The sequence below is a fragment of the Neofelis nebulosa genome, chromosome 4 (genome assembly GCF_028018385.1).
Source record: "Neofelis nebulosa isolate mNeoNeb1 chromosome 4, mNeoNeb1.pri, whole genome shotgun sequence".
Classification (NCBI taxonomy): domain Eukaryota; kingdom Metazoa; phylum Chordata; class Mammalia; order Carnivora; family Felidae; genus Neofelis; species Neofelis nebulosa.
This window is the reverse complement of record NC_080785.1, coordinates 115,772,694-115,796,941: the sequence shown is the minus strand read 5'-3', so window position 1 is coordinate 115,796,941 and position 24,248 is coordinate 115,772,694. Positions and strand designations below refer to the sequence as shown.

General features: G+C 45.1%; 2 protein-coding genes across 11 annotated transcripts in view; one reads left to right on the top strand and one right to left on the bottom strand.

Moving 5' to 3' along the window:
• TMEM40 (transmembrane protein 40) overlaps window positions 1-14,675 on the bottom strand; it is a 78,712-nt gene extending 64,037 nt beyond the window's left edge. For 7 of the 9 annotated variants that reach the window (XM_058725936.1, XM_058725934.1, XM_058725935.1 and 4 more), the window contains exons 1-2: window positions 14,434-14,675; window positions 14,135-14,295 (exon numbers count right to left, since the gene is read on the bottom strand). In XM_058725936.1, coding sequence (XP_058581919.1) covers window positions 14,135-14,295; window positions 14,434-14,675 — 403 coding nt within the window. Of the gene's footprint in view, window positions 1-1,700; window positions 1,839-14,134; window positions 14,296-14,433 lie in introns of those variants that run through there. The other 2 variants (XM_058725944.1, XM_058725943.1) reach the window with 2 other exon arrangements.
• Window positions 14,676-24,248, top strand: part of CAND2 (cullin associated and neddylation dissociated 2 (putative)) — a 33,586-nt gene continuing 24,013 nt past the window's right edge. Inside the window, exons 1-4 of one of the 2 annotated variants that reach the window (XM_058725929.1) lie at window positions 14,676-14,782; window positions 19,725-19,868; window positions 22,449-22,603; window positions 23,295-23,418. In XM_058725929.1, coding sequence (XP_058581912.1) covers window positions 14,715-14,782; window positions 19,725-19,868; window positions 22,449-22,603; window positions 23,295-23,418 — 491 coding nt within the window. In that variant the 5' untranslated portion in view covers window positions 14,676-14,714. Of the gene's footprint in view, window positions 14,783-15,720; window positions 15,844-19,724; window positions 19,869-22,448; window positions 22,604-23,294; window positions 23,419-24,248 lie in introns of those variants that run through there. The other variant, XM_058725928.1, reaches the window with a different exon arrangement.

Below are 24,248 nucleotides of genomic sequence, written 5' to 3'. Positions count from 1 at the left end.
TATGATCTCATGGTTCATGAGATTGAGTCCTGCACTGGGCTCTGTGCTGACGATGTGGAGCCTGCTTGGGATTCTCTCTCCCTCTCTCCCCCCCTCCCCACTCTCTCTCTGTTTCTCTCTCAAATAAATAAATAAACATTTAAAAAAGAGTTGAAAAAAAACAGTTGGACATTAGCACAAACTCATGTTTAGCTTAACAGAGATAGAAATGGTTACATAAATAAATTTTATAGGTATTTCGATGAGTAGGTCCTTGCTGCTCCTTGCTCTGTCAGCTGAGAGGGCCTACAACCAATGACACCCCAGTAGCAAAAAGTACATCCAGCACCCGAATCTTCATTTCTAATACCATTCTCCAATAAAAGAAATCAGGACTCTTTAGAGAAATGGCTGACATTGGACTGGGTCAGGAAATAAACAGGATGAGTCTGAAGCACCTTGTAGTACCAGAAAATAAGGAAGTGCTCAAACACGCACACGCGTGCACACACACACACACACACACACACACACACTGATCAAGGTATGTCAAAAGGATACAAGAACCAACTGAAACTGCTCCCAATGGCCAAAGCTGAAATAATTTGAGCAAAAAAATTAAAGTAGTACCACATTATAACCCAAAGGATAAAATAAATATCCACGGGTCCACAATGATATAAATAAAATGATTGAGTACATACATAAATGGGAGAGAACAAACAAATATCTAGCACAAAAGAATTTAAAGTAGTATATGCAGATATTCTGCCCTCAAGAAGCATAACACCCCCTCACCCCTAAAATGTAGGTTGTGCTTAGTGACTTTCTTCCAAAGAGCACAGATGGAAAGTGGAAAGGGAGGGGAAAAAAGAGTCACTTTACAGTTGAGAAGCTTGTGAAACACTATCTCAAGACAGGTGATCAAGGTCAACATTAATGGAGATAATTCACATTGATAGTATGGAGTATTGATAGTTGATGTGATGTGATGAGAATGGTGCTTTACCTCTGTGCTCTTCCTCCCAAAAACACATTACCCCAATCTAACCACCAAAAACATCAGACACATCTCAGTTGAAGGTCATTCTACAATATACCCAAATAGTACTCCTTAAAACTGTCAAGGTCATCCAAAATAAGGAAAATCTGAGAAACTGTCATAACCAAGAGAAGCCTAAGGAACCATGCATGTGGTATCCTAGAGCAGAAAAAAAAAAAAAAGACATCAGGTTAAAAACTAAGAAGATCTGAGTACAGTATGATGTTTAATTAATAATTTATTGGTAGGGGAGGAGCCAAGATGGCAGAACAGCATGGAAGTTTTTTTTGCATCTTGCATCCATGAAATATAGCCAAATCAACACTAAACCATCCTGCACACCTAGAAAACTGATTTGAGGATTAACACAACAACCTGTACAACCTGAACCACAGAACTCAGCAGGTTGGTGGCGCAAAAAGGTGAACTGGGGGAGAGAGAAGCCACAGAGGGCAGGGAGCTGTTTTTGCTTGTGGAGAGTGGACGGATATGGGGCGGGGGGAAGTACAGGAAAAGCACCCCCTAAAAGCAGCTGGAGAGAAAGTGGAAAAGTAGAAACAGCTGCAGGGACTGCAGAGGCTGAACTAAAAATGGAGAAATGAGAAAGGAGAGGGTTTAAATTCCATTAAGACTCTATAAACAGAGGGAGTGCAGAGTCTGGAACTCCGCAGCTTTATACCTGGTGGTGCTCTGGTGGGAAAGGCAAATCCTCAGGAGCAGAGTGAAGTCTGGGGGGGCCACACGGCAGAGGCAGTTTCCCTGCTGGGAGGACATTAGGTAGAGGCAGTGCGCCCCCCAACAGGCAAAGGTGCCAGGAGACCCCGGAGTACAACCACATTCGTCGGTGTTGGAACAAGGTCGTCAAGGCTGATGCCTGGCGCCAGATGTGTGTTGTGATTTTCCATAATCCCTGAAATGCTGCTGCTACCCAATCATGTGAACTTTTTCTGGGGCAGGCTGGCACCCAGCTGCAGTCTCTGGGAATCGGTAGCAGCACGGTCCCACGAACATTCCTGGGTGCAACTGGCACCTGGCCATTGCTTGGTGAGACCCTTCTGCAGAGGGTCTCAGCAGGTCAAAGCTGCAGTCTCTCTGAAGTGAGGGGTTGGGAAACACAGCTGTATCTGAGATAAAACTCAGGAGGGAGGTGCCGCCTGGCAACCTGACAGCTTGGTCAAGGACAGTGTAAAAGCGGGGAGTGAACGGAAGCCAGAGATGAAGGATGGGTGCACAATTGCTAATCAGGGAGAGCAGAGTTCCGATGCTAGAGACTGAATAGCCGGGGATGCCATTTTCACCCCTTCCGCACATCCACAAACACACCTACAAACACCACAACAATCCACCCTAGTAAGCTAAGCAGCACCATCTAGTGGAGAGCGGAGCTGTTACACTAAGTCCTGCGGAACTGGGCCAACCTCACTCTTCACAAATACCACAAGTCTCTCCACCTGCTTAGTTTCTGGACTATAAAGTGCTTCATAGTTTGACTTCTAGGGGAAAACAATGTAATTTCAATCATATTTCAGTCTGTTCGCTTGTCTGTCTATTCAATTTTCTTTTGTTTTCTTTTTGTTTCTTCTCTTTTTCTTGAATACAGAAAGAGAAAAAATTTATTTTTATTTTCAATTTTTATTAAAAATATTTTTCTTTAATTTTTTTCTACTACATTTTTTACTTTTTTGTAAAATTTTCAAATTCTATTTTCAAATTATTTTCAAAATCATTTAATTTTATTCTATTTCATTGTATTCATTTAAAAATTTTTCAAACATTTTCCTTTTCTCTCTCTCTTTTTTTTATTTGTCTTTTTTCCCCTTTTTTTCCTCTAATCTATCAAGCTCCTTTCTACACCCAGACCAAAACACACCTAGGATCTAGCATCATTTATTTGATTTGTGTGTGTGTGTGTGTGTGTGTGTGTGTGTGTGTGTGTGTTGTTAGTTTTTTTATTTTAATTTTTTTACCTTGTTAATTCCTTTTCTTCCTTCAAAATGACAAAATGAAGGAATTCACTCCAAAAGAAAGAGCAGGAGGAAACTACAGCCAGGGACTTAATCAACAGAGATACATGCAAGAAGTCTGAACAAGAATTTAGAATCATTATAATAAGAATACTAGCTGGGGTCAAAAATAGATTAGAATCCCTTTATGCAGAGATAAAAGAAGTAAAAGCTAATCAGGATGAAATAAAAAATGTTATAACCGAGCTGCAATCTCAAATGGATGCCACGGCAGCAAGGATGGATGAAGTAGAGAAGTGAATCAGTGATACAGAGGACAAACTTATGGAGAATAATGAAGCAGAAAAAAAGAGGGAGACTAAGGCAAAAGAGCACGATTTAAGAAATATAGAAATCCGTGACTTATTAAAAAGGAACATCAGAATCATAGGGGTTCCAGAAGATGAAGAGAGAGAAAAAGGGGTAGAAGGGGTATGTGAGCAAATCATAGCAGAAAACTTTCTTAACCTGGGGAAAGACACAGACATAAAAATCCACAAAGCATGGAGGACTCCCATTAGATTCAACAAAAATCAACCATCAACAAGGCATATCAAAGTCAAATTCACAAAATACTCAGGCAAGGAAAGAATCATGAAAGCAGTAAGGGAAAAAAGTCCTTAACCGACAAGGGAAGACAGATGAGGCTTGCAGCAGACCTACCCACAGAAACTTGGCAGGCCAGAAAGGAGTGGCAGGATATATTCAATGTACTGAATCAGAAAAATATGCAGGCAAGAATTCTTTATCCAGAAAGGCTGTCACTCAAAATAGAAGGAGAGATTAAAAGTTTTCCAGAAAAACGAAAATTAAAGGAGTTTGTGACCACTAAACCAGCCCCGCAAGAAATTTTAAGGTGGGCTTTCTGAGGGGAGAAAAGACGGGAAAAAAAAAAAGACCAAAAGCAACAAAGACTAGAAAGGACCAGCGAACACCACCAGAAACTCCAACTCTACAAGAAACATAATGGCAATAAATTCATATCTTTCAGTACTCATTCTAAATGTCAATGGACAAAATGCTCCAGTCAAAAGACATAGGGTAACAGAATGGATAAGAAAACAAAATCCATCTATATGCTGTTTAAAAGAGACCCACTTTAGACCTAAAGCCACCTTCAGATTGAAAGTAAAGGGATGGAGAACCATCTATCATGCTAATGGTCGACAAAAGAAAGCTGGAGTAGCCATACTTATATCAGACAATCTAGACTTTAAAATAAAGACTGTAACAAGAGATGAAGAAGGGCATTATATCATAATTAATGGGTCTATCCATCAAGAAGACCTAACAATTATAAATATTTATGCTCCAAATGTGAAACACCCAAATATTTAAATCAATTAATCACAAACATAAACTCATTGATAATAATACCATAATAGTAGGGGACTTCGACACCCCAACTACAGCAACGAACAGATCATCTAAACAGAAAATAAACAAGGAAACAATGGTTTTGAATGACACAGGCCCAGATAGCCTTAACAGATATATTCGGAACATTTCATTCTAAAGCAGCAGAACATATATTCTTCTCCAGTGCACATGGAACGTTCTTCAGAACAGATCACATACTAGGACACAAATCAGCCCTCAACAAGTACAAAGAGATCAAGATCATACCGTGGGTATTTTCAGATCACAACGCTATGAAACTTAAAATCAACCACAAGAAAAAATGTGGAAAGGTAACAAATACCTGGAGATTAAAGAACATCCTACTAAAGAAAGAATGGGCTAACCAAGAAGTTAAAGAGGAAATTAAAAAGTACATGGAAGCCAATGAAAATGATAACACCACAACCCCAAACCTCTGGGACGCAGCAAAGGCGGTCATAAAAGGAAAGTATATAGCAATCCAGGCCTTCCTAAAGAAGCAAGAAAGGTCTCAGATACACTACCTAACCTTACACCTTAACAAGCTGGAAAAAGAACAGCAAATAAAACCCCAAACCAGCATAAGATGGGAAATAATAAAGATTAGAGCAGAAATCAATGCTATCGAAATCGAAAAAAACAGAACACATCAATGAAACCAAAAGCTGGTTCTCTGAAAGAATTAACAAAATTGATAAACCACTAGCCAATTTGATCAAGAAGAAAAAGGAAAGGACCCAAATAAATAAAATCAAGAATGAAAGAGGAGAGATCAGAACCAACACAGCAGAAATAAAAACAGCAGTAAGAAAATATTATGAGCAATTATACACCAATAAAATGGTCAATCTGGAATAAATGGACAAATTCCTAGAAACATATAAACTACCAAAACTGAAACAGGAAGAAACAGAAAATTTGAACAGACCCATAACGAGTAATGAAATCAAATTGCTAATAAAAAAATCTCCCCCCAAAAAAGAGCACAGGGCCAGATGGCTTTCCAGGAGGATTCTACCAAACATTTAAGGAAGAGTTAACACCTATTCTCTTGAAACTGTTCCAAAAAATAGAAATGGAAGGAAAACTTCCAAACTCTTTCTATGAAGAGTTACCTTGATTCCAAAACCAGACAAAGACCCCACTAAAAAGGAGAACTATAGACCAATTTCACTGCTGAACATGGATACAAAAATTCTCAACAAGATATTAGCCAACTGGATCCAACCATACATTAAAAAAATTATTCACCATGATCAAGTGGGATTTATACCTGGGATGCAGGGCTGGTTCAATATCTGCAAAACAATCACTGTGATTCATCACATCAATAAAAGAAAGGACAAGAACCACATGATCTTCTCAATAGATGCAGAGAAAACATTTGACAAAATACCGCATCCTTTCTTAATAAAAACCCTCAAGAAAGTAGGGATAGAAGGATAATACCTCGAGATTATAAAAGCCATATATGAAAGACCCAATGCTGATATCATCCTCTTTGGGGAAAAACAGAGCTTTTCCCCCAAGGTCAGGAACATGACAGGGATGTCCACTCTCGCCACTGTTATTCAACATAGTACTGGAAGTCTCAGCCTCAGCAATCAGACAACACAAAGGAATAAAAGGCATCCAAATCGGCCAGGAGGAGGTCAAACTTTCACTCTTCACAGATGGCATGATACGCTATATGTGTATCATTGGGAAAACCCAAAAGATTCCACAAAAAAAAAAAAAAACTGCTAGAACTGATCCATGAATTCAGCAAAGTGGCAAGATATAAAATCAATGCACAGAAATCAATTGCATTCCTATACACCAACAATGAAGCAACAGAAGGAGAAATCAAGGAATCAATCCCATTTACAATTGCAAATACCTAGGAATAAATCTAACCAATGAGGTGAAAAATCTATACACTGAAAACTATAGAAAGCTTATGAAAGAAATTGAAGACGGCACACACACACACAAAAGGAAAAATATTCCATGCTCCTGGATACGAAGAACAAATATTGTTAAAATGTCAATACTACCCAAAGCAATCTACATATTCAATGCAATCCCTACCAAAATAACACCAGCATTCTTCACAGAGCTAGAACAAACAATCCTAAAATTTGTATGGAACCGAAAAGACCCTGAATAGCCAAAGCAATCTTGAAAAAGAAAACCAAAGCAGGAGGCATCACAATCCTGGACTTCAAGCTATATTACCAAGCTATAATCATCAAGACAGTATGGTACTGGCACAAAAACAGACACTCAGATCAATGGAACAGAATCAAGAACCCAGAAACAGACCCACAAACATATGGCCAACTAATCGTTGACAAAGCAGGAAAAAATATCAAATGGAATAAAGACAGTCTCTTCTGCAAATGGTGCTGGGAAAACTGGACAGCGACATGCAGAAGAATGAACCTGGACCACTTTCTTACACCATACACAAAAATAAACTCTAAATGGTGAAACACCTAAATGTAAGATAGGTAGCCACCAAAATCCTCAAGGAGAAAGCAGGAAAACACCTCTTTGACCTCAGCCTCAGCAACTTCCTATTCAACACGTTTCCAGAGGCAAGGGAAACAAAAGCAAACATGAACTATTGGGACCTCATCAGAATAAAAAGCTTCTGCACAGCAAAGGAAACAATCAGCAAAACTAAAAGGCAACCGACGTAATGGGAGAAGATATTTGCAAACGACACATCAGATAAAGGGTTAGTATTCAAAATCTATAAAGAATTTATCAAGCTCAACACCCATAAAACAAATGATCCAGTGAAGAAATGGGCAAAAGACATGAATAGACACTTCTCCAAAGAAGACAACCAGATGGCCAATCGGCACATGAAAAAATGCTCAACACCACTCATCATCAGGGAAATACAAATTAAAACCACAATGAGATACCACCTCACACCTGTAAGAATGGCTAACGTTAACAACTCAGGCAACAACAGATGTTGGCAAGGATGCAGAGAAAGAGGATCTCTTTTGCACTGCTGGTGGGAATGCAAACTGGGGCAGCCACTCTGGAAAACAGTATGGGGCGGTTCCTCAAAAAATTAAAAGTAGAACTACCCTACGACCCAGCAACAGCACTACCAGGTATTTTTCCAAGGGATACAGGTGTGCTGTTTCAAAGGGGCACATGCACCCCCATGTTTATAGCAGCACTATCAATAATAGCCAAAGTATGGAAAGAGCCCAAATGTCCATCGATGGATGAATGGATAAAGAAGACGTGGTATATACACAATGGAGTATCACTCAGCAATCAAAAAGAATGAAATCTTGCCATTTGTAACTACGTGGATAGAACTGGAGGGTATTATGCCAAGCGAAATTAGAGAAAGACAAATATCATATGACTTCACTCATATGAGGACTTTAAGATACAAAATAGATGAACATAAGGGAAGGGAAGCAAAAGTAACATAAAAACAGGGAGGGGGACCAAACATAAGAGGCTCCTAAATATGGAGAACAAATAGAAGGTTACTGGAGGGGTTGTGGGAAGGGGGATGGGCTAAATGGGTAAGGGGAATTAAAGAATCTACTCCTGAAATCATTGTTGCACTATATGCTACCTAACTTGGATGTAAATTAAAAAATAAAAAAAATAGGGGCGCCTGGGTGGCTCAGTTGGTTGAGCGGCCGACTTCGGCTCAGGTCATGATCTCGCGGTCCGTGAGTTCGAGCCCCGCATCGGGCTCTGTGCTGACAGCTCAGAGCCTGGAGCCTGTTTCAGATTCTGTGTCTCCCTCTCTCTGACCCTCCCCCGTTCATGCTCTGTCTCTCTCTGTCTCAAAAATAAATAAACGTTAAAAAAAATTTTTTTTAAATAAAAATAAAAATAAAATAAAAAAAATAAAAAGAACATAGGAGCTGATCTGAAGGAGCTCCCAATGGGAAGACCTAGAAAAATTTGAGCAACAAAATAAATAATAATAGTACTAGATTATAACCCAAAATATAAAATGAATTTACATTTGACCATGGATATGAATAAATAACTGGAAAAAAATAAATGAAGGAAAAATCTCTTCCTTTCAGAAGAATTTCAATTAATAAATGTTGAAGGAAAGAGAAATAGAAAACTGCCATTTGGCAGCAATAATAGTAACAGAAAGATCCACCAGTGGATACTAAAATTAGTGGGTGAAAGTGTGCAAAGAAACAGGATATTTGCATAGTGTCAAATGATATTCTCCAAGATATTTATTAAGTACAATGTGCAAAATTTTCTAATTTATTAAGATTTATAAAAATTTAAATGTAAATTTACAAAATTATAAACTTATTAATTACAAAGAGAAACAGAGTGGGGCACCTGGGTTGCTCAGTTGGTTAAACCTCAGACACTTGATTTCGGCTCAGGTCCTGATTTAATGATTTGTGAAATTGAGCCCTGTGTCCTGCTATGAGCTGACAGCACAGAGCCTGCCTGGGATTCTCTCTCTCTCTTTCTCTCTCTCTCTCTCCCTTTCTTTCTCTGCCTCTCCCCCAGCTCACGCTCGCTCTCTTTATCTCAAAATAAATAAATAAATATTAAAAAAACAACAACAATAAGAGAGAAACAGAGCAACTTTATAGTGGTAAAACCCAGTTTAATGATCACAGCTTAGCCAGATGATCAGGGTTAACATCACCAATCATAAGACATATGGACATAATGAAGCCCCTGATAAGATGAACCGAAAAGAGCATACATAGCACTACATCTGTTGTATCCCTGCCCCCAAAATGCATAACATCAATTTAATCATGAGAAAACCTTAGACAAACCCAAATTGAGGGACATTCCATAAAATAACTGACCAATTCTCTTCCGGAGGGTGAACGTCATGAAAAACAAGAGAAAGAGGAACAGTCACCTGTTGGAGGACACTAAAGAGAGATGACAGCTAAATGTCATGTGGGAACCTGGATTGGATCCTGGAACTAGAAAAGAACACTCCTGGATAAATTAGTGAAATCCATGTAAGGTTTGGTTAATAGTGTTGTACCAATATTAATTTCCTCATTCTGATCGTTGTAACATGGTGATGTAAGGTCTAAGATTAGGGGAAGATGAGAGGATACATGGAAACTCCATACTATTTTGTAACTTTTGGGGAGGGCGCCTCTTCTATTTTTTGGAAGAGTTTGAGGATTGGTATTAATTCTTCAAACGTTTGGTAGAATTCACCAGTGAAGGATCTGATCCTGGACATCTGTTTTTTGGGAGGTTTTTGATTACCGATTCAATTTCCTTACTAGTAACTGGTGTGTTCAGAGATTCTATTTTTTCATGATTGTCTTGGAAGGGTGCGTGTTTCTAGGAATTTATCCATTTATTCTAGGCTGTCCAATTTGTTGGCATTCTTTTATGATCCTTTGTATTTCTGTGGTATCTGTTGTAACATCTCCTCTTTCATTTCTGATTTTATTTATTTGAGTCTTCTTTTTTTCTTGGTTGTTCTGGCTAAAAGTTTGTCAATTTTGTTTAGCTCCTCAGAGAAAACAATCAGAGAGATCAATGGTTTCATTGATCCTTTCTTTAAAAAAAATTTTTTTTAATGTTTCTTTCTGAGAGAGAGAGTAAAGGCATGAGTGGAGGAGGGGCAGAGAGAGTAGGAGACACCGAACCGGAAGAGGTCTCTCAGGCTCCACACTGTCAGCACAGAGCCCAACACGGGGCTTGAACTCACTGTGAGATCCTGACCTGAGCTGAAGTCAGACACTTAACCCACTGAGCCACCCAGGCACCCTTCATTGATCCTTTCTATTGTCTTTTTTATTCTCTATTTCACTTATTTCTGTTCTGACCTTTATTATTTTCTTCTTTATATACGACTTTTTGGTAGGTTTAAAATTAATTCAAAATGTTTGTAGGGGATATACCCAAAACATTAGCCTCCAGAAAGATTTAAAAGAAAAGCATGAAGAAAAAAAGGTCAAATAACTCTAACCAAGATAAAACAGGCATCACTATATTTATCACAGACAAAATAGGCTTTAGGGCAAAAAGCATGATTTTGGAAAAAGATTATCAGTACAAAGGATAAAAGGGATACTTCCCCATGATGTATAATAATTTTAAATGTGTACACACCTAGTAATAATATAAAAATATAGTAAGCAAAAAAGAACAGATTTCCTAGAAGAAATTGAGAAATCAACTATTTAAAGTGGGAATTTGGGGGTGACTGGGTGGCTCAGTTGGTTAAGTGTTGGACTTCAGCTCAGGTCATGATCTCGCAGTTTGTGAGTTTGAACCCCGCTCTTGTGTGGGTATGTCAAGGTAGATACATGCTTATTAGCTTTTATAAATATCACCAAGCAGTGTTCCATTGTAGCTGCATCAATTTAAAGCACCTACCAGCACCATATGAGAGTTCTATTTATTGCACATCCTTGGTAACACTTAGTGTTGTCCATCCTTGTACACACCTATCACTTTGAACACCATCTCTGTGTGAAGACCTTCCCTTGATCTCTAACTCTGACCCAGTGCTCTCCCCCCATGCAAATGGTGTATCCAATTGTCAATATGACATCTTTCCTTGGATGCCTTGTGGGCATCTCCAAGACAACAGGTCAATGCAAAGATCTTAAGTCCTCCTTCCTTGCAAAGGGTTCCTTCCCTTGATTCCCTCATCCTCATAAAAAGCATCACTATCTTCTCAGCTGCTCCAGCTAAACGCCTATAATTTCTTCTCCCTCTCATGTCCACATCCAATCCTTCAGCAAAGCTGCTACATTCCGTTTCTATAATACATTCAGGATCTGTCCGTTTGTTCCCACCTTCACCACCGCTCCTCTGATGCAGACCACTATTAATCATGACTGCACAACTGCTTAGCAGCCAGAGAGAGCTTTTTAAAAAAATAAACCAGTCACCTCATCTCCTTGCTTAATACCTTCCAGTGGCTTCCTAGTGCTCCAACATAAAACCCACCTTCTCACCTTGGCCTGAAAGGCTGTGAATGATCTGGCCCCTAACCAGGTACCTCTCTGACCTCTCCTCATCCAGTAGGGGAGTGAGCACATTCCAGCCATTACCTTTTCTTTCTTTCTTTATTTTCTTTCTTTTCTTTCTTTCTTTCTTTCTTTCTTTCTTTCTTTCTTTCTTTCTTTCTTTCTTTCTTTCTCAATGTTTATTTTTGAGAGAAAGAAAAAGAGCACATGTGAGCGGGGGAGGGGCAGAGAGAGAGGGACAGAGGGTCCAAAGTAGGTTCTGTGCTGACAGCAGAGAGCCCGATGCAGGGCTCGAATCCATGAACCACAAGACCTTGACCCGAGACAAAATCGAATGCTCAACCAACTAAGCCACCCAGGCACCCCAGTCATTGCCTTTTCTTAAATACATCCGGCTCATTCCTGCCTCAGAACCTTTGTCCTTACTGTTCCCTCTGTCTGATAAGCTCTTCCCTCACATCTTTGCCCAGCTGTCTCCTTCCCATCTGTTTAGGTCTTAACCCAAATATCTCTTCCTCAAAAAGGTCTTCTCCAACCACCTTAGCTAAAGTTGCCCCTCCATACATCTCTATTCTCTCACCCCTTTGTCTTTTCTTTTTATTTTTTTTTTAAGATTTTTTAAAAGCAATCTCTACACCCAAAGTGGGACTCAAACTCACAATCCTGAGATCAGGAGTTACACATTCTACCGAATGAGCCAGCCAGGAGCCCCTATTTTCTGTATAGATCTTATTTTCCTGATGTGATCACTTACTCTTTTAATACTCATATCCTCCATTAGAATATAAGGTCTTCAAGGGTCAGGAGCTGTGTGTCTAGTCCCCTGCTATGTTCCTACTGTCTAGAACTGCATTTGCCCCTATGGTAGCCACTAGCCACAGGTAGCTAAATTTAAATTCAGGGGCACGTGGGTGGCTCAGTCAGTTAAGCGTCTGACTTTGGCTCAGGTCATGATCTCATGGTTCGTGAGTTCGAGTCCCGTGTTGGGCTCTGTGCTGGCAGCTCAGGGCCTGGACCCTGCTTGGATTCTGTGTCTCCCTCTCTCTGCCCCTCCCCCGCTTGCACTCTGTCTCTCTCTGTCTCTCAAAAATAAACATTAAAGGGGCGCCTGGGTGGCTCAGTCGGTTAAGCGTCCGACTTCAGCTCAGGTCATGATCTCACGGTCCGTGAGTTCGAGCCCCGTGTCCGGCTCTGGGCTGATGGCTCAGAGCCTGGAGCCTGCTTCCGATTCTGTGTCTCCCTCTCTCTCTGCCCCTCCCCCGTTCATGCTCTGTCTCTGTCTCAAAAATAAATAAACGTTAAAAAAAAAAAATTATTTTTAAATAAACATTAAAAAAAATAAAAAATAAATTTAAATTCATTAAAAGTAAATAGTATTAAGAATTCAGTTCTTTAGTTACACTAGTGAGATTTCAAGTGCTCAATAGCCACCTGTGGCTAATAGCTACCATAATGGATAGTGCAGACAAAGAAAATTTCCAACATTCCAGAAAGTTCTGCTCTAGACAGCACTGTCCTAGAAACCAGCTACCCAATGAGCATATAATAAAATAAAGATATTTTGGGGGCACCTGGGTGGTTCAGTCGATTGAGCATCAGATTCTTGATTTCAGCTTGGTTCATGATCCCAGGGTTGTGGGATCAACCTCCACCTTGGGCTCCACAATGAATGTGGAGCCTGTTTGAGATTCTCCCTCTGCCCCTCCTCTCCACTGTTTGCACTTTCTTAAAAAAAAAAAAAAAAGTATATATATATATATATATATATATATATATACATACATATATACACATATGTATATATATACCCATACATATATATACATACATATATACATACATATGTATATATATACCCATACATATATATATATATATATATATATATATATATATAATTTATTTTGAGAGAGAAAGAGGGGAAGGGGGAAGCAGGGAAGGTGCAGGGAGAGAGGGAGAGAGAGAATCCCAAGGCTGTCAGCGTAGAGCCTAACAGGCTCACTCCCATGAACAATGGAGATCACAACCCGAGCCGAGATCAAGAGCCAGGGGCTCAACTGACAGAGCCACCCAGCTGCCCCCAAATATCTTTTTAATATCTCTATTAAAAAAGATATTTTTAATCCTTATCTTATGAGGGAGAAAAACATAGGTCAGAGAAGTTGTGTTTTTATCCCAAGGCCACACAGCCAGGAAGCAACCTAGCAGGAATTTGAATGCAGTGTTGTTTTGCCCTGAAGCACATGCTACTCCCTTTCTTTCTTTCTTTTTTTTTTAAGTTTACTTATTTATTTTGAGAGCAAGAGAGCATAAATGCGTGAGGAACAGAGAGAGGGTGAGAGAGAGAGAGAGAGAGAGAGAGAATCCCAGGCAGGCTCTGCACCTCCAGATGCAGAGCCCCAAGGGGCCTACGGGGCCCTCGAACCCACAAACGCAGAGATCATGACCAGAGCCAAGTTCGGATGCCCAACCAATTGAGCCACTGAGGTGCTCAGTTGAGCCTCCCTTTCTTGAGAGCCAGCAGCCTCTTGGCTGTTTAAAAAGGCACAGGGCTCTCTCCTACTCCTACATATCCTCCAACCCTGGGCTTGTACCTAACTGAAGAAGGTGTGGGCAGCTTCATTGAAGGATTGTTGCACAAGGCATTGAAAGATTTAGGGTCTGTCCAGATTTCATCTCAGATCCATTGGCTGTTCCACACTTAGTAAGTCTCTACACTTCTCTGGGTCTCAGCTGCATCTCTATAAAATGAAGAAACTGACCCTGTGGCCTGAAGATTGGAGATAGCACGCAAGGGACCTGGTGACTAGGTACAGTCTTCAGCTCCTGCCTGATTCTGAGGCAGGCCACATGAGGAGTAGGGTGGGGGTGGAAGTGCTTTGGTTGGTTTGACCCACAATAGCAGCTCTTGTTGCTTGAATGCCTACAGATGAAAAAGCTGAGGCTCATAGACGTGAAGTAATTTGGCCAGGAGAATTGGGATCTGAACCTGAGACTCTCTGATCCCACGCGAGTGCCACGCAACCAGAGTCGGGACCCATAGGAATCAGGAGGCGTTTACCGGTGAAAGGTGGTGAGCTCCCCGTCTCTGGAGGTGTGCAAGTCGGTCTGGGCCACGCACAGAGCAGTGGCTGGTGTCCGGGAGCAGACCATAGAGCCTCTCCCAGGCCCCTTTCCGCCTGCCGCCGCGGCCCCGGCCCAGGCGCGAGCGCAGCGCCACCAGGGCGGGGCGGGGGCTGCTATTTCTGTCCGGTGAGCGCAGCCCGCGCCGCGAGGCGGGGGAGGGGGCGCCCGCGCCGCCATATTCCCTCCCGCCGGCCGGCCCCGCGGCGTGCAGCCACCATGAGCACCGCCGCCTTCCACATCTCCAGTCTTCTGGAGAAGATGACGTCCAGCGACAAGGACTTCAGGTGCGTCCCGCTGCCCGGCCCCCAGTCTCTCCGCCTTCCACTGAAACCCGGGCCTTCTTAGCCTCTGGTCGCGCCGGCCCATCCCCCACGAGCGTGCAGCCCCTGTCCCTCTCCCCGCGTAAAGCTCCACACCTCCCCTGACCCCCGCGTCCGCCTCCCCGGCTTCCCTGTTTCCCGCGTCGCTGCCCTGCCCTTTCTACAGTCCCAGCTTCATCTCCCACCGTGCGCGCTTCGACCCCTGCCACCGTCCTCTGGTCGGCGGAGCCCAGGCTCCGCCCCTCTGCACCTTTCCTCTGCCTCCTCTCCTTCTCTGCCCAGCCCTCATCTCTCCCCGTGGCTGATGCGCCCAGGCCCCCCGCTTCAACCCACGGTGAAGCCCTCAGCCCCTCCTTGGGCATCCCAGCGCCTGCCTCTTCTTCCCGGCACTGGAACTCAGTCCCTTGTCGGGCCCACGACCCGGGGACTGACTTGTCCATGGATACCCTCAGCACCGCCCTCTTCTCTTCAGAGTCATCCCAGGCCTCCTCCCTGCACTTCATCAGGGCATCTTCTCTCCTCCCCTCCCCTCCCAGGCTTGCTCTGACACAGCCCTAAGGAGGGGGCTGGGCTGAGTGGCTTTGCAGGCACTGGTAGGTGATGGTTGGGGTGGGGGCTTTTAGGGTTTGGGTGCCACTCCCCTTATCATTGTTCCCCTTTCTCCAGACATCTCTGAGCCACACAGGAACAGAGCTGGAAAGAAAGGAGGAAACCTCTCGTCCAACCCCCTCATCCTCAGGGGGAAACTGAGGCCCCTGGAGGCCAAAGGGATTGGCCCTGGTCACACAGCCAGTTCTGGACCCTGGGAGCTAAAAGGAGCCCACAGAGACCAACATAACCCACTTATTGAACATTCTGTCAGTTTATCCCCAGTTTACAGATAGGGAAATGGAGGCTCAGAGTCATGAAGGGGCTAGTCGCAGTCACAGAGCTATGAAGTGGAGGACGTGGGGTCCAAATCCAGGTCAGTCTTAAGCCAGAAACTGAGATCTCAGCAAGGCCATCTGATTCCAGCCCTCTGACAGGTGAGGAGATTGAGGCCCTGTTCTCCTGGTCTGGCTCCTGCCCTCTCCTGACACCCAATCCTCAGCACCCCTCAAGTGCCTCTGAGTAGAGCTTTAGAACACAGTGCTGGATTCAGAGCCTGGCCCCAGCCACTTACTGGCTGTGTGACTGTGGACTTCTGAGCCTCAATTTCTGTTTCTATAAGATGGGATGATAATAGAACCCACCTCAGAGGGTTGGTGTGTGTATGAAAAGAGTTAATAACATGTGCAATGCCTAGATTAGTGGCTGGCACCAGGTAAGTGCTTAATAAATCGTTACTTATGCACATCAGAAACCTGCCATGCCCTCTGCCCACTCTTTACTTGTAAACCCCACCCCCTTTCTTTCCTCCTTTCACCTGGCTCACCCCTACTCTTTTGTCACCTCTTTGGGATGCCTCCTGACACCCAGGCAGGGTTGGGCACCTCCCCTGGGCTCCCACAGCGCCTTCCCTGCCCCATGTTTCTACTGCATCACTTCTAGCCCCTGCGCCAGGCCTGTGTGTTTCCTTTTTGCATCCCAGAGTCTGTTCAAGGTACACAGAAGGTGCTCAGTGAATGTTTTCTGGATCCCAGGCTCCCTGCTGTGCTGTCCAGTGCAGTCTCAGTCAGTCCACCCCTCTGCCTGGGTGGTATGATTGTCTTTCCTGTTCTTCAGAGGCTTGGCGAGGTGAAGTGACTTGCCCAAGGTTGCATAGTCGGCTAGTGGCCGAGGGGATTTGCACCACTGTCTCTTGGGCCCCAGGTCCAGTCTCCAAGAGAGGGAGTTGGCCCTGCCATCTAGAGCCAGAGAAGCCCTTTCAGTCTGCTCTGCCTGAGAACACTTAAAACCACCCAAGCATTTGAGGATGGTGTCTATTTTTAAAGTCCGAATACCAGGAAGGCTGGGTCCTGCTGACCAACTGTCCAGGTGCCCATGTGGCAGAGTATTTCAGCTGAGTTGCCTCTAGGATTTCTCTGGAATGAAACTGAAACTGTGTCCTCTGGCTTCTGGAGGCAGGTGGCGACAGCAAGTGGGAGTCCCAGGCAGGGTGAAGGAAACCTTTGATCCATGTTGTCCCTCTTTGGGCAGGAGCCTGCTCAGTTCCCACTCAGACTCCAGCAGCCAGATGGATAAACTGGGGGGTCTTGCAGGAATTCCCAAATCATTTTTTGAAAACATAATAGTAATTGTTGAGGAGCTGGGAGACCTGACTGGTGGGCGGAGACTCCTCCCAACTTGCTGTGTGTCCTTGGACAGCTCCTACAACCCCTCTGAGCCTGGTTTTCCCATCTGCCTCACGAGAAGAGCTGGTTGTCCTATTGAAACCTCCCAAGGATGTTATGAAGTGGAGCAAAGAATATTCCCCTTTCATAGGTGGGAAGAATGAGACTCTAGAGAGGGGTCAGTTGCCTAAGTTCACCTAGAATAAATGAAGCCAAACTTCAGTGCTAAAGCTCTTATCTACCAAATTACATGCTTTACATCCCCCACTGCCACCACCACATCCATGTACACAATACGGCTTTCTTTCTCTGTGAGCCAGGTATTTGCAGGAACTCGGGGTGTTTGAAATGCTGAGGCATCTCTCGGAAGGGTTGGTTTCTTAGTTCGGGTTTCCACACACTGCTTGGCTGTCAGGGGCTGACTCTCTCCCTCCTTTCCCTCCTGCCCTCGCCCTGCCTTCCAGGCCCTCTCCAGAACTATTCTTTGCTGGGTCTGGAGTCCCAGGGATGAACACGATGGGCCCTTGTGAGTTCACAATCTAATGAGGAGACATGCTGGCGACCAAGCTTGTAATGAAGGATGAGGAGTGCAGAGTGCTCTTACAGAAATCTATCCAGGGGAACCAAGCATGATTAGAGACTGTGGGTTGGGGATAGGGCACGGTGGTCAGAGGAGTCATCCCTGAGGCTGGGCCATTTGAGCTGGGCCCTTGACAGTCGAATAGGAGTTCAACAGAGAAGAAAGAGGGGGGGCAGGAGGCTCATCTTGGGCAAAGGAACACATTCTTTCAGTTTCCAGGATGAGCTGGGTCACCATGAACTGCAGCAGAAATGCAGCTTAGAGACCCTGGCTGCCATCTCGGAATGTCCCCTCAGCCGGGCAGACCTAGGAATGCATGTGTCTACCCCACGCCTTGGCCTGGCTCAACTGCAAACCTTCTCCTTCATCTTACCTTGGCTGCATCTGCAATGAGGAGGCCCAGAGGTGGGCACAGTCAGTCCTGCCACTCCCTCCTGGCCTCCAGCCCAGCCTCCTTCCTTTCAGCAGCTTGAGGTTAATCCCAGCTGTTAAAAATAAACAGCAGTGACAAAGACCAGTGCCTTCCCGGTAACAGGGCGCTGGGGGCCTCCCCGTGACATCATGCAGCAGGTCTGAACCTGCAAAGATGAGGCTAGAATCCCGACTGTGATCAATTTTGCCACAGGAGGCTTGGGAGGGGTGGGGGAGGCTCTTGTTAACAGAGCAAGCTCAAGCCCAAAAGCAAGGCTGGTGTGAGGAGGCAGAGTGGCCTGGTGGGTCACCAAAAGCTGGAGGCTTTCTCTGGGGCTGCCACCGTCTGGCCCTGACTTTGACGCATCTCTCCTTTCCGCTCTGGCCTTCTCCAGCCTGTCCTCATAAGTGCCTGCGGGAGCCAGTGAACAGGTGCAGTGGGCCTGGTGGGAACCTGGTGGACTGGAGAGAGTGTCCTACCTAATGAGGGCAGCCATGCCTTGACCAGCCAGTTATTGTCACCAGGGGATGTTGGCCCAGTTGTATCCAAATACTCTATTTTCAAGAGAATCTGGAAATCACAACTTTTACATCAACTTTCCCAGTTTCCCAAATGCTGATAAATCAGATTTTTGAAAAACATATGCAAGGTGGACACAGCCAAGGGCTGCCAGTGTAAGGCTGCTCTGCCTTCTTAATCCTGGCAGGAGCAGTGCTCCATGATGCCCTTGCAGCCCCAGCTCATGGCCTTCCAACTCAAGACTCCCACTGCAGTTTTCATTCCCCGGGACACAGCATCAGGCTACACAGATCTGCCCACCTGTGGCTCTGATGCCCACCCTGGACCAGGGAGCCATGGCTGTGGACTGGTCAGCTGTTGACACTAGTGTCTAAGATGTGCTTGTGGCCCATCAGCATGGCCTAGTGCAGTAGTTCTCAGGGTAGGGTCCCCACCCCCAGGAACTTGTTAGAGATGAAAATTCTTGGGCATCGTCTCAGACCTGATCCCAGAAACCCTGGGGGTGGGGCCCAGCAGTGTCTAACAAGCCTTGTGGGTGATTCTGATGCCAGCTAGAGTTTGAGAACCACTGGTCTAAAGGCAGGGGCTGAGTGGGTTCTCTGAGGTGGGGGTGGGCAGGGCTAGCCCCACTCCACCTGTCTGGTAGAGAGGTGTCTGTTCGACCTTCTAGCATGAATGAGAGGTGAGTGATGTAACATGCCATTATAATGAAGTACTACTTACTGAGTGCTCATTGTATGCTAAGTCCATCACATACGTTCTTTCATTTTAACTTCCATATAACCCCGCAAGGCAGGTGCTATTCTTATCCCCCCCTTTTTTTTCTGACAGGTAAACTAGGGCTCTGAGAGGTGAAGTGACATGCCCAAGTTCACATTTACATAAATGGCAGAAGCAGGAGCCACCAACCTCAAAGCGCTCAGCATTTGGCCAGGGTGCTGTACCACTCATAGTCTGCCACCAAGTGGCAGCTGGTGCCTTACACATGGGTCTCCTTGTAGCCCGACCATGCCTACAGTGCAGATAATCTACTTGCCCTTGAATCTTTGTATCAAGGTCTGCTTCTGGGGGAACACTGAGATACCTCCCAAATTACTGGGGGCCTGGAGCTGCTCAGTAATCCTCCTCTGCCCTCATGCCCAGGTTCATGGCCACCAGTGACCTGATGTCAGAGCTGCAGAAGGACTCCATCCAGCTGGACGAGGACAGTGAGCGCAAGGTGGTAAAGATGCTGCTCAGGCTCCTGGAGGACAAGAATGGCGAGGTGCAGAACCTGGCCGTCAAGTGGTGAGTTTTGGCCTTGGTATGGATGGGACAAGGCCAGGTGTGACAGAACCCCAGGGATTGCCTCTTTGGGGTGCAGCTTCTGATAGAATAGTTGCTGAGCAGCTCTTGAAGCCCCAGAGGAGGTGGACAGTGCCATGGTCTGGATTTCCCCAGAAGTCGACCCGGTGACAAGGATTCAAGTGTAAGTTTATTTGGGAAGTGATCTCAGAAAACTCCAGTAGGAGAATAGGAAAATGAGGTAGGGAAGGAAGAAAACCAATAAGGTGTGAAATATCAAACAAGATACTGCTGTGGGCAGATGGAGCTTAACCCTACTGGGGGCCTTTGGGACACAGTTGTAGGGGACGCCCTGTGGAGTGTTCCACCCGCCAGCTGTCAAGTCCTGTTGAGGCTGTTCCCAAGGTAGCATGGAGGGTTATGTATTCCATGACGCCTCCAGCCAGAGAAAGCCCTGAGGTACAGATGCATGTGCTGGCAGCTGGAAGGTCATGTTGGCATGCAGAAGAGTGGTGAGAGCTGAAGGGAGAGGGGGCCCCAAAAGTCTTTCCCCTTGGCACTATGAGGTTACAGTCCTGAGACCGTGGAGAGTACCTTTAGAGCTAAAAAAGCAAGATGAGGTATGTGCAGGGCACACGTGTGTGTAGGTGGAGGATTGAGGAATGGCAGGGGTCAATGAGAATTGGGGCATTGCCTCTCGAACTCTGTGAGCTAAGCCCAGGCATTCTGGGTCGTCTTAATGAATTTCAATTTGATCCTAAGAGCAGAGGGAATTCAGTAGAGTTTTATGCAGGAACATGACGTGGTCATGTTTGTCGTCTGGAAGTATCCCTCTGGCCATGCAGTAGCGATAAGATAGGGTGGATGGTGGTTTCCCAGTAGCAGAACCAGTAACACAGTAGCATGTGTTCGGTATGTAAATGCTTGGGCCCGTTGACTGAAGTGATAAAGTCATGAGAAGCCTGTTCTAAATGTAGGCTCATTGTGGGTGCCATGGCAGCTGGTAGGTAGAGACAGGTATGGATGCTGGGGACTCAGATACCACAAGCAGCGTTGCTCTTAGTGACAAGATTTTCTGAAACGGTGAACATCTCCTGGTAGTTTCCCAAAAAACCAAGTACAGTCTTCCTTTAATTTACCTACACAATTATATGCTTGGAAAATTTAGAGTCTATTAAAATAGTATAAAAAGTACTTTGTGTTTATATGTAAATTGAAAGTAGATTTTGGACTCAGATAATTATAGAAAGGCTTTTTTTTTCCTATACGAATGCCCAGTGGGATGTTAGAACACATCCAGCAGGATGTGAAATATGTTCTGTTTTGCAATATTGTCTTTCCCAGCCACCCCCCACCCCCAAAATAAAAGCCAGAAGCGACATCTTATTAGTTACAATGACCAAAAAAAGCCCCCATAAATTTCCAGAACACCCCTGAGGGCACTGCACCCCAATCAGGAACTATGGGAGGTGGAAACGGGAACCCTATGATTACTTAGATGGAGGAACTGATGGAGAAAAACATCAAGAGAGCCAGGGTTTGCAAACTGGTATGCATTGGAGTATCTTGGGACCCTTGTTGAAGCTATGTATTCCCCAGGGATTCAGATTCAGGACTGGGAGGAGTGGGGAGAGGAGGCTGAGGTAGGCAGATGAGAAGGCAGCACCTGGGAATCTGCATTCTAATGAACACCAACATCTCAGAACCACTCATTTAGGTCAGAGGTTCTCAACCTTAATGGCACAGTAGAATCACCTAGGGAATTAAAAAAAAAAAAAGACAAAACAAAAAAAAAAACCCTGCCAATGTCCAGGCCACACCTGAAAACCAATTAACTCAGATTCTCTGGGGCTAGCACCCAGGTGACAATTTTTTAAAGGTCCCAGGTGATGGCAATGCACAGTTAAGGCTGAGAACTGGTGTGTCTAGTGTAGCTATTTTTAAAATGCAATGTGGATTCAAATCACCTGGGGCCTTTGTTGAAATGCAGATTCTGGTTCAGTAGCCCTAGGGTAGGACCTGAGATTCTGCGTCTCTGACAAGTTCCAGGTGATGCTGGTGACACTCATGATGCTGATCTGTGACTACAGTAGGCAAAGCAATGCTCTAAGGCAGAGGTTCTCGAAGTGTGGTCCCTGGACCACCAGTATCAGCATCTACTGAGAACTTACTAGAAATGTAAATTTTCAGGCCCCATCTAGACCTTCTGAATCTGAACATCTGGGGTGGGCCCAGAAGTCAGTTTTAACAAGTCCTTCAGTAGATTCTCATACACGCTCAAGTTTGAGAACTGCTGCTCTCAGGCATTCCTTGGTTTCCAGCTGAGGTTACTGGGTTCACTGGTTTGGCCATACACTGAGATGCAAAACCCAGGAGGTGGTGCAGGTTTGGGAGGTGCCAGGAATGATGTTGGCAGAGCAATAGGGTGCCTCTCCTTCTGGCAAAATAGGGAGTCCCCTGTTGATCTGGAGCCTTTTCCTCAGCACATGTGGCCCTGTGGGCCTGAGGGGACCCTAAGGAGCAGTGTGACTCAGGCTGAGCCTGGGGCTTTTGGACCCCATCCCTCCCTCTCTCCCTACTCAGCCTGGGTCCTCTGGTGGGCAAAGTGAAGGAGTACCAGGTGGAGACCATCGTGGATGCCCTCTGTGCCAACATGCGGTCAGATAAGGAGCAGCTCCGAGACATCGCTGGCATCGGCCTCAAGACTGTCCTGTCGGAGCTCCCCCCTGCAGCCACAGGTACCCAGGCCCCAGAGATTAGGCACTATCATCATTTGTGCTACTTTACAGTTAAGAAACTGGGGCTCAGAGAGTTGAAGAGATTTACCTAAGACCAGCCAGCTAGTAGGTGGCAGAGAATTCAGACCCAGCTCTGTTTAACTTCATGGTTCTGTGTCAGGAATGCTTTAGCTGCGAGTAACAAAATCTAATGACAGCTTGAAGAAGTACAGCGTTGCTTTTCTCACATAATTCTGGAGGGATCAGCCATTCCACTTTTGTAGCAATTCATTTAGCAGCTCAATTAGGACAGGGTGAGGTCTCTGCCTGTGTCTTTTGTCTTTTATAAGGAAAGCACATGTTTCTCCAGAAGCCCTCAGAAGTCTTCTACCTATAGCTCACTGCCCAAAACATGGTCACTTGGCCCCTGCTAAGAGCAAGAGCATCTAGGAAAGGAGCTTCTCCTGCCTCCTTAGTTAGAAGGTAGAAGGCAGAGGTGTTGGATATGGGGTGAATCAGCCAACAGGTCAGCCATCAATTCAGCTTCCTTAGCCACCCCCTTTAGTTCTTTCAGACTCTGGGTCAAACCTTGGACCACGTAGGGTCAGCAGGATTCTCAGGAATGTGAGCTCAGGAACATAATGACAGCAAAGGCTGACCAGAGGTGGAGGCCAGCCCTAGCCTCACTGTGCTGTGCTTTTGCTCCGTGCAGGCTCTGGCCTGGCTACCAACGTGTGCCGGAAGATCACCGGCCAGCTCACCAGTGCCATTGCCCAGCAAGAGGATGTGGCTGTGCAGTTGGAAGCCCTGGACATCCTCTCTGACATGCTGAGCAGGTACAGGAGGCCACCCTGGGCAAGGAGGACCGAGAGAGGGTGGAGAGGGGACAGAGGGGGACTCAAATCCACAGAGCCGGCACTCACTGCACACCAGGCTCTGTGCTTGGGGTCCCTTACTTGTCCTGGCAGCCCTAGGAAGGAGAACTCCTTCGTCTCAATTCTGTAGTCTCTGTCTCTGCCCAAAGTCACTGTCAGCACCAAGGTAACAGTAAATGGCAGAACCTGGGGTTGAATTCAGGTCTCTCCAAGCCCTGAAGCCTGTATATGTTCATCCTCTCTCTCATGCCTTTCTTTCTCTTTTTCTTCTTTGGGGTGATATAGCTGAGCCTTTGTTTGTTTTTTTTTTTTTTTTTTTTTTTTTTAATTTTTTTTTTTTCAACATTTTTTATTTATTTTTGGGACAGAGAGAGACAGAGCATGAACGGGGGAGGGGCAGAGAGAGAGGGAGACACAGAATCGGAAACAGGCTCCAGGCTCCGAGCCATCAGCCCAGAGCCTGACGCAGGGCTCGAACTCACGGACCGCGAGATCGTGACCTGGCTGAAGTTGGACGCTTAACCGACTGCGCCACCCAGGCGCCCCTGTTTGTTTATTTTTAATTTACATCCAAGTTGGTTAGCATATAGTGCAATTATGATTTCAGGAGTAGATTCCAGTGATTCATCCCCTATGTATAACACCCAGTGCTAACCCCAAGTGTCTTCCTTAATGCTCCTTACCCATTTAGCCCCTCCTCCCACCCACAACCCCTCTAGCAACCCTCAGTTTGTTCTCTGTATTTAAGAGTCTGTTTTGTCCCCCTCCTTCTTTTTATATTATTTTTGCTT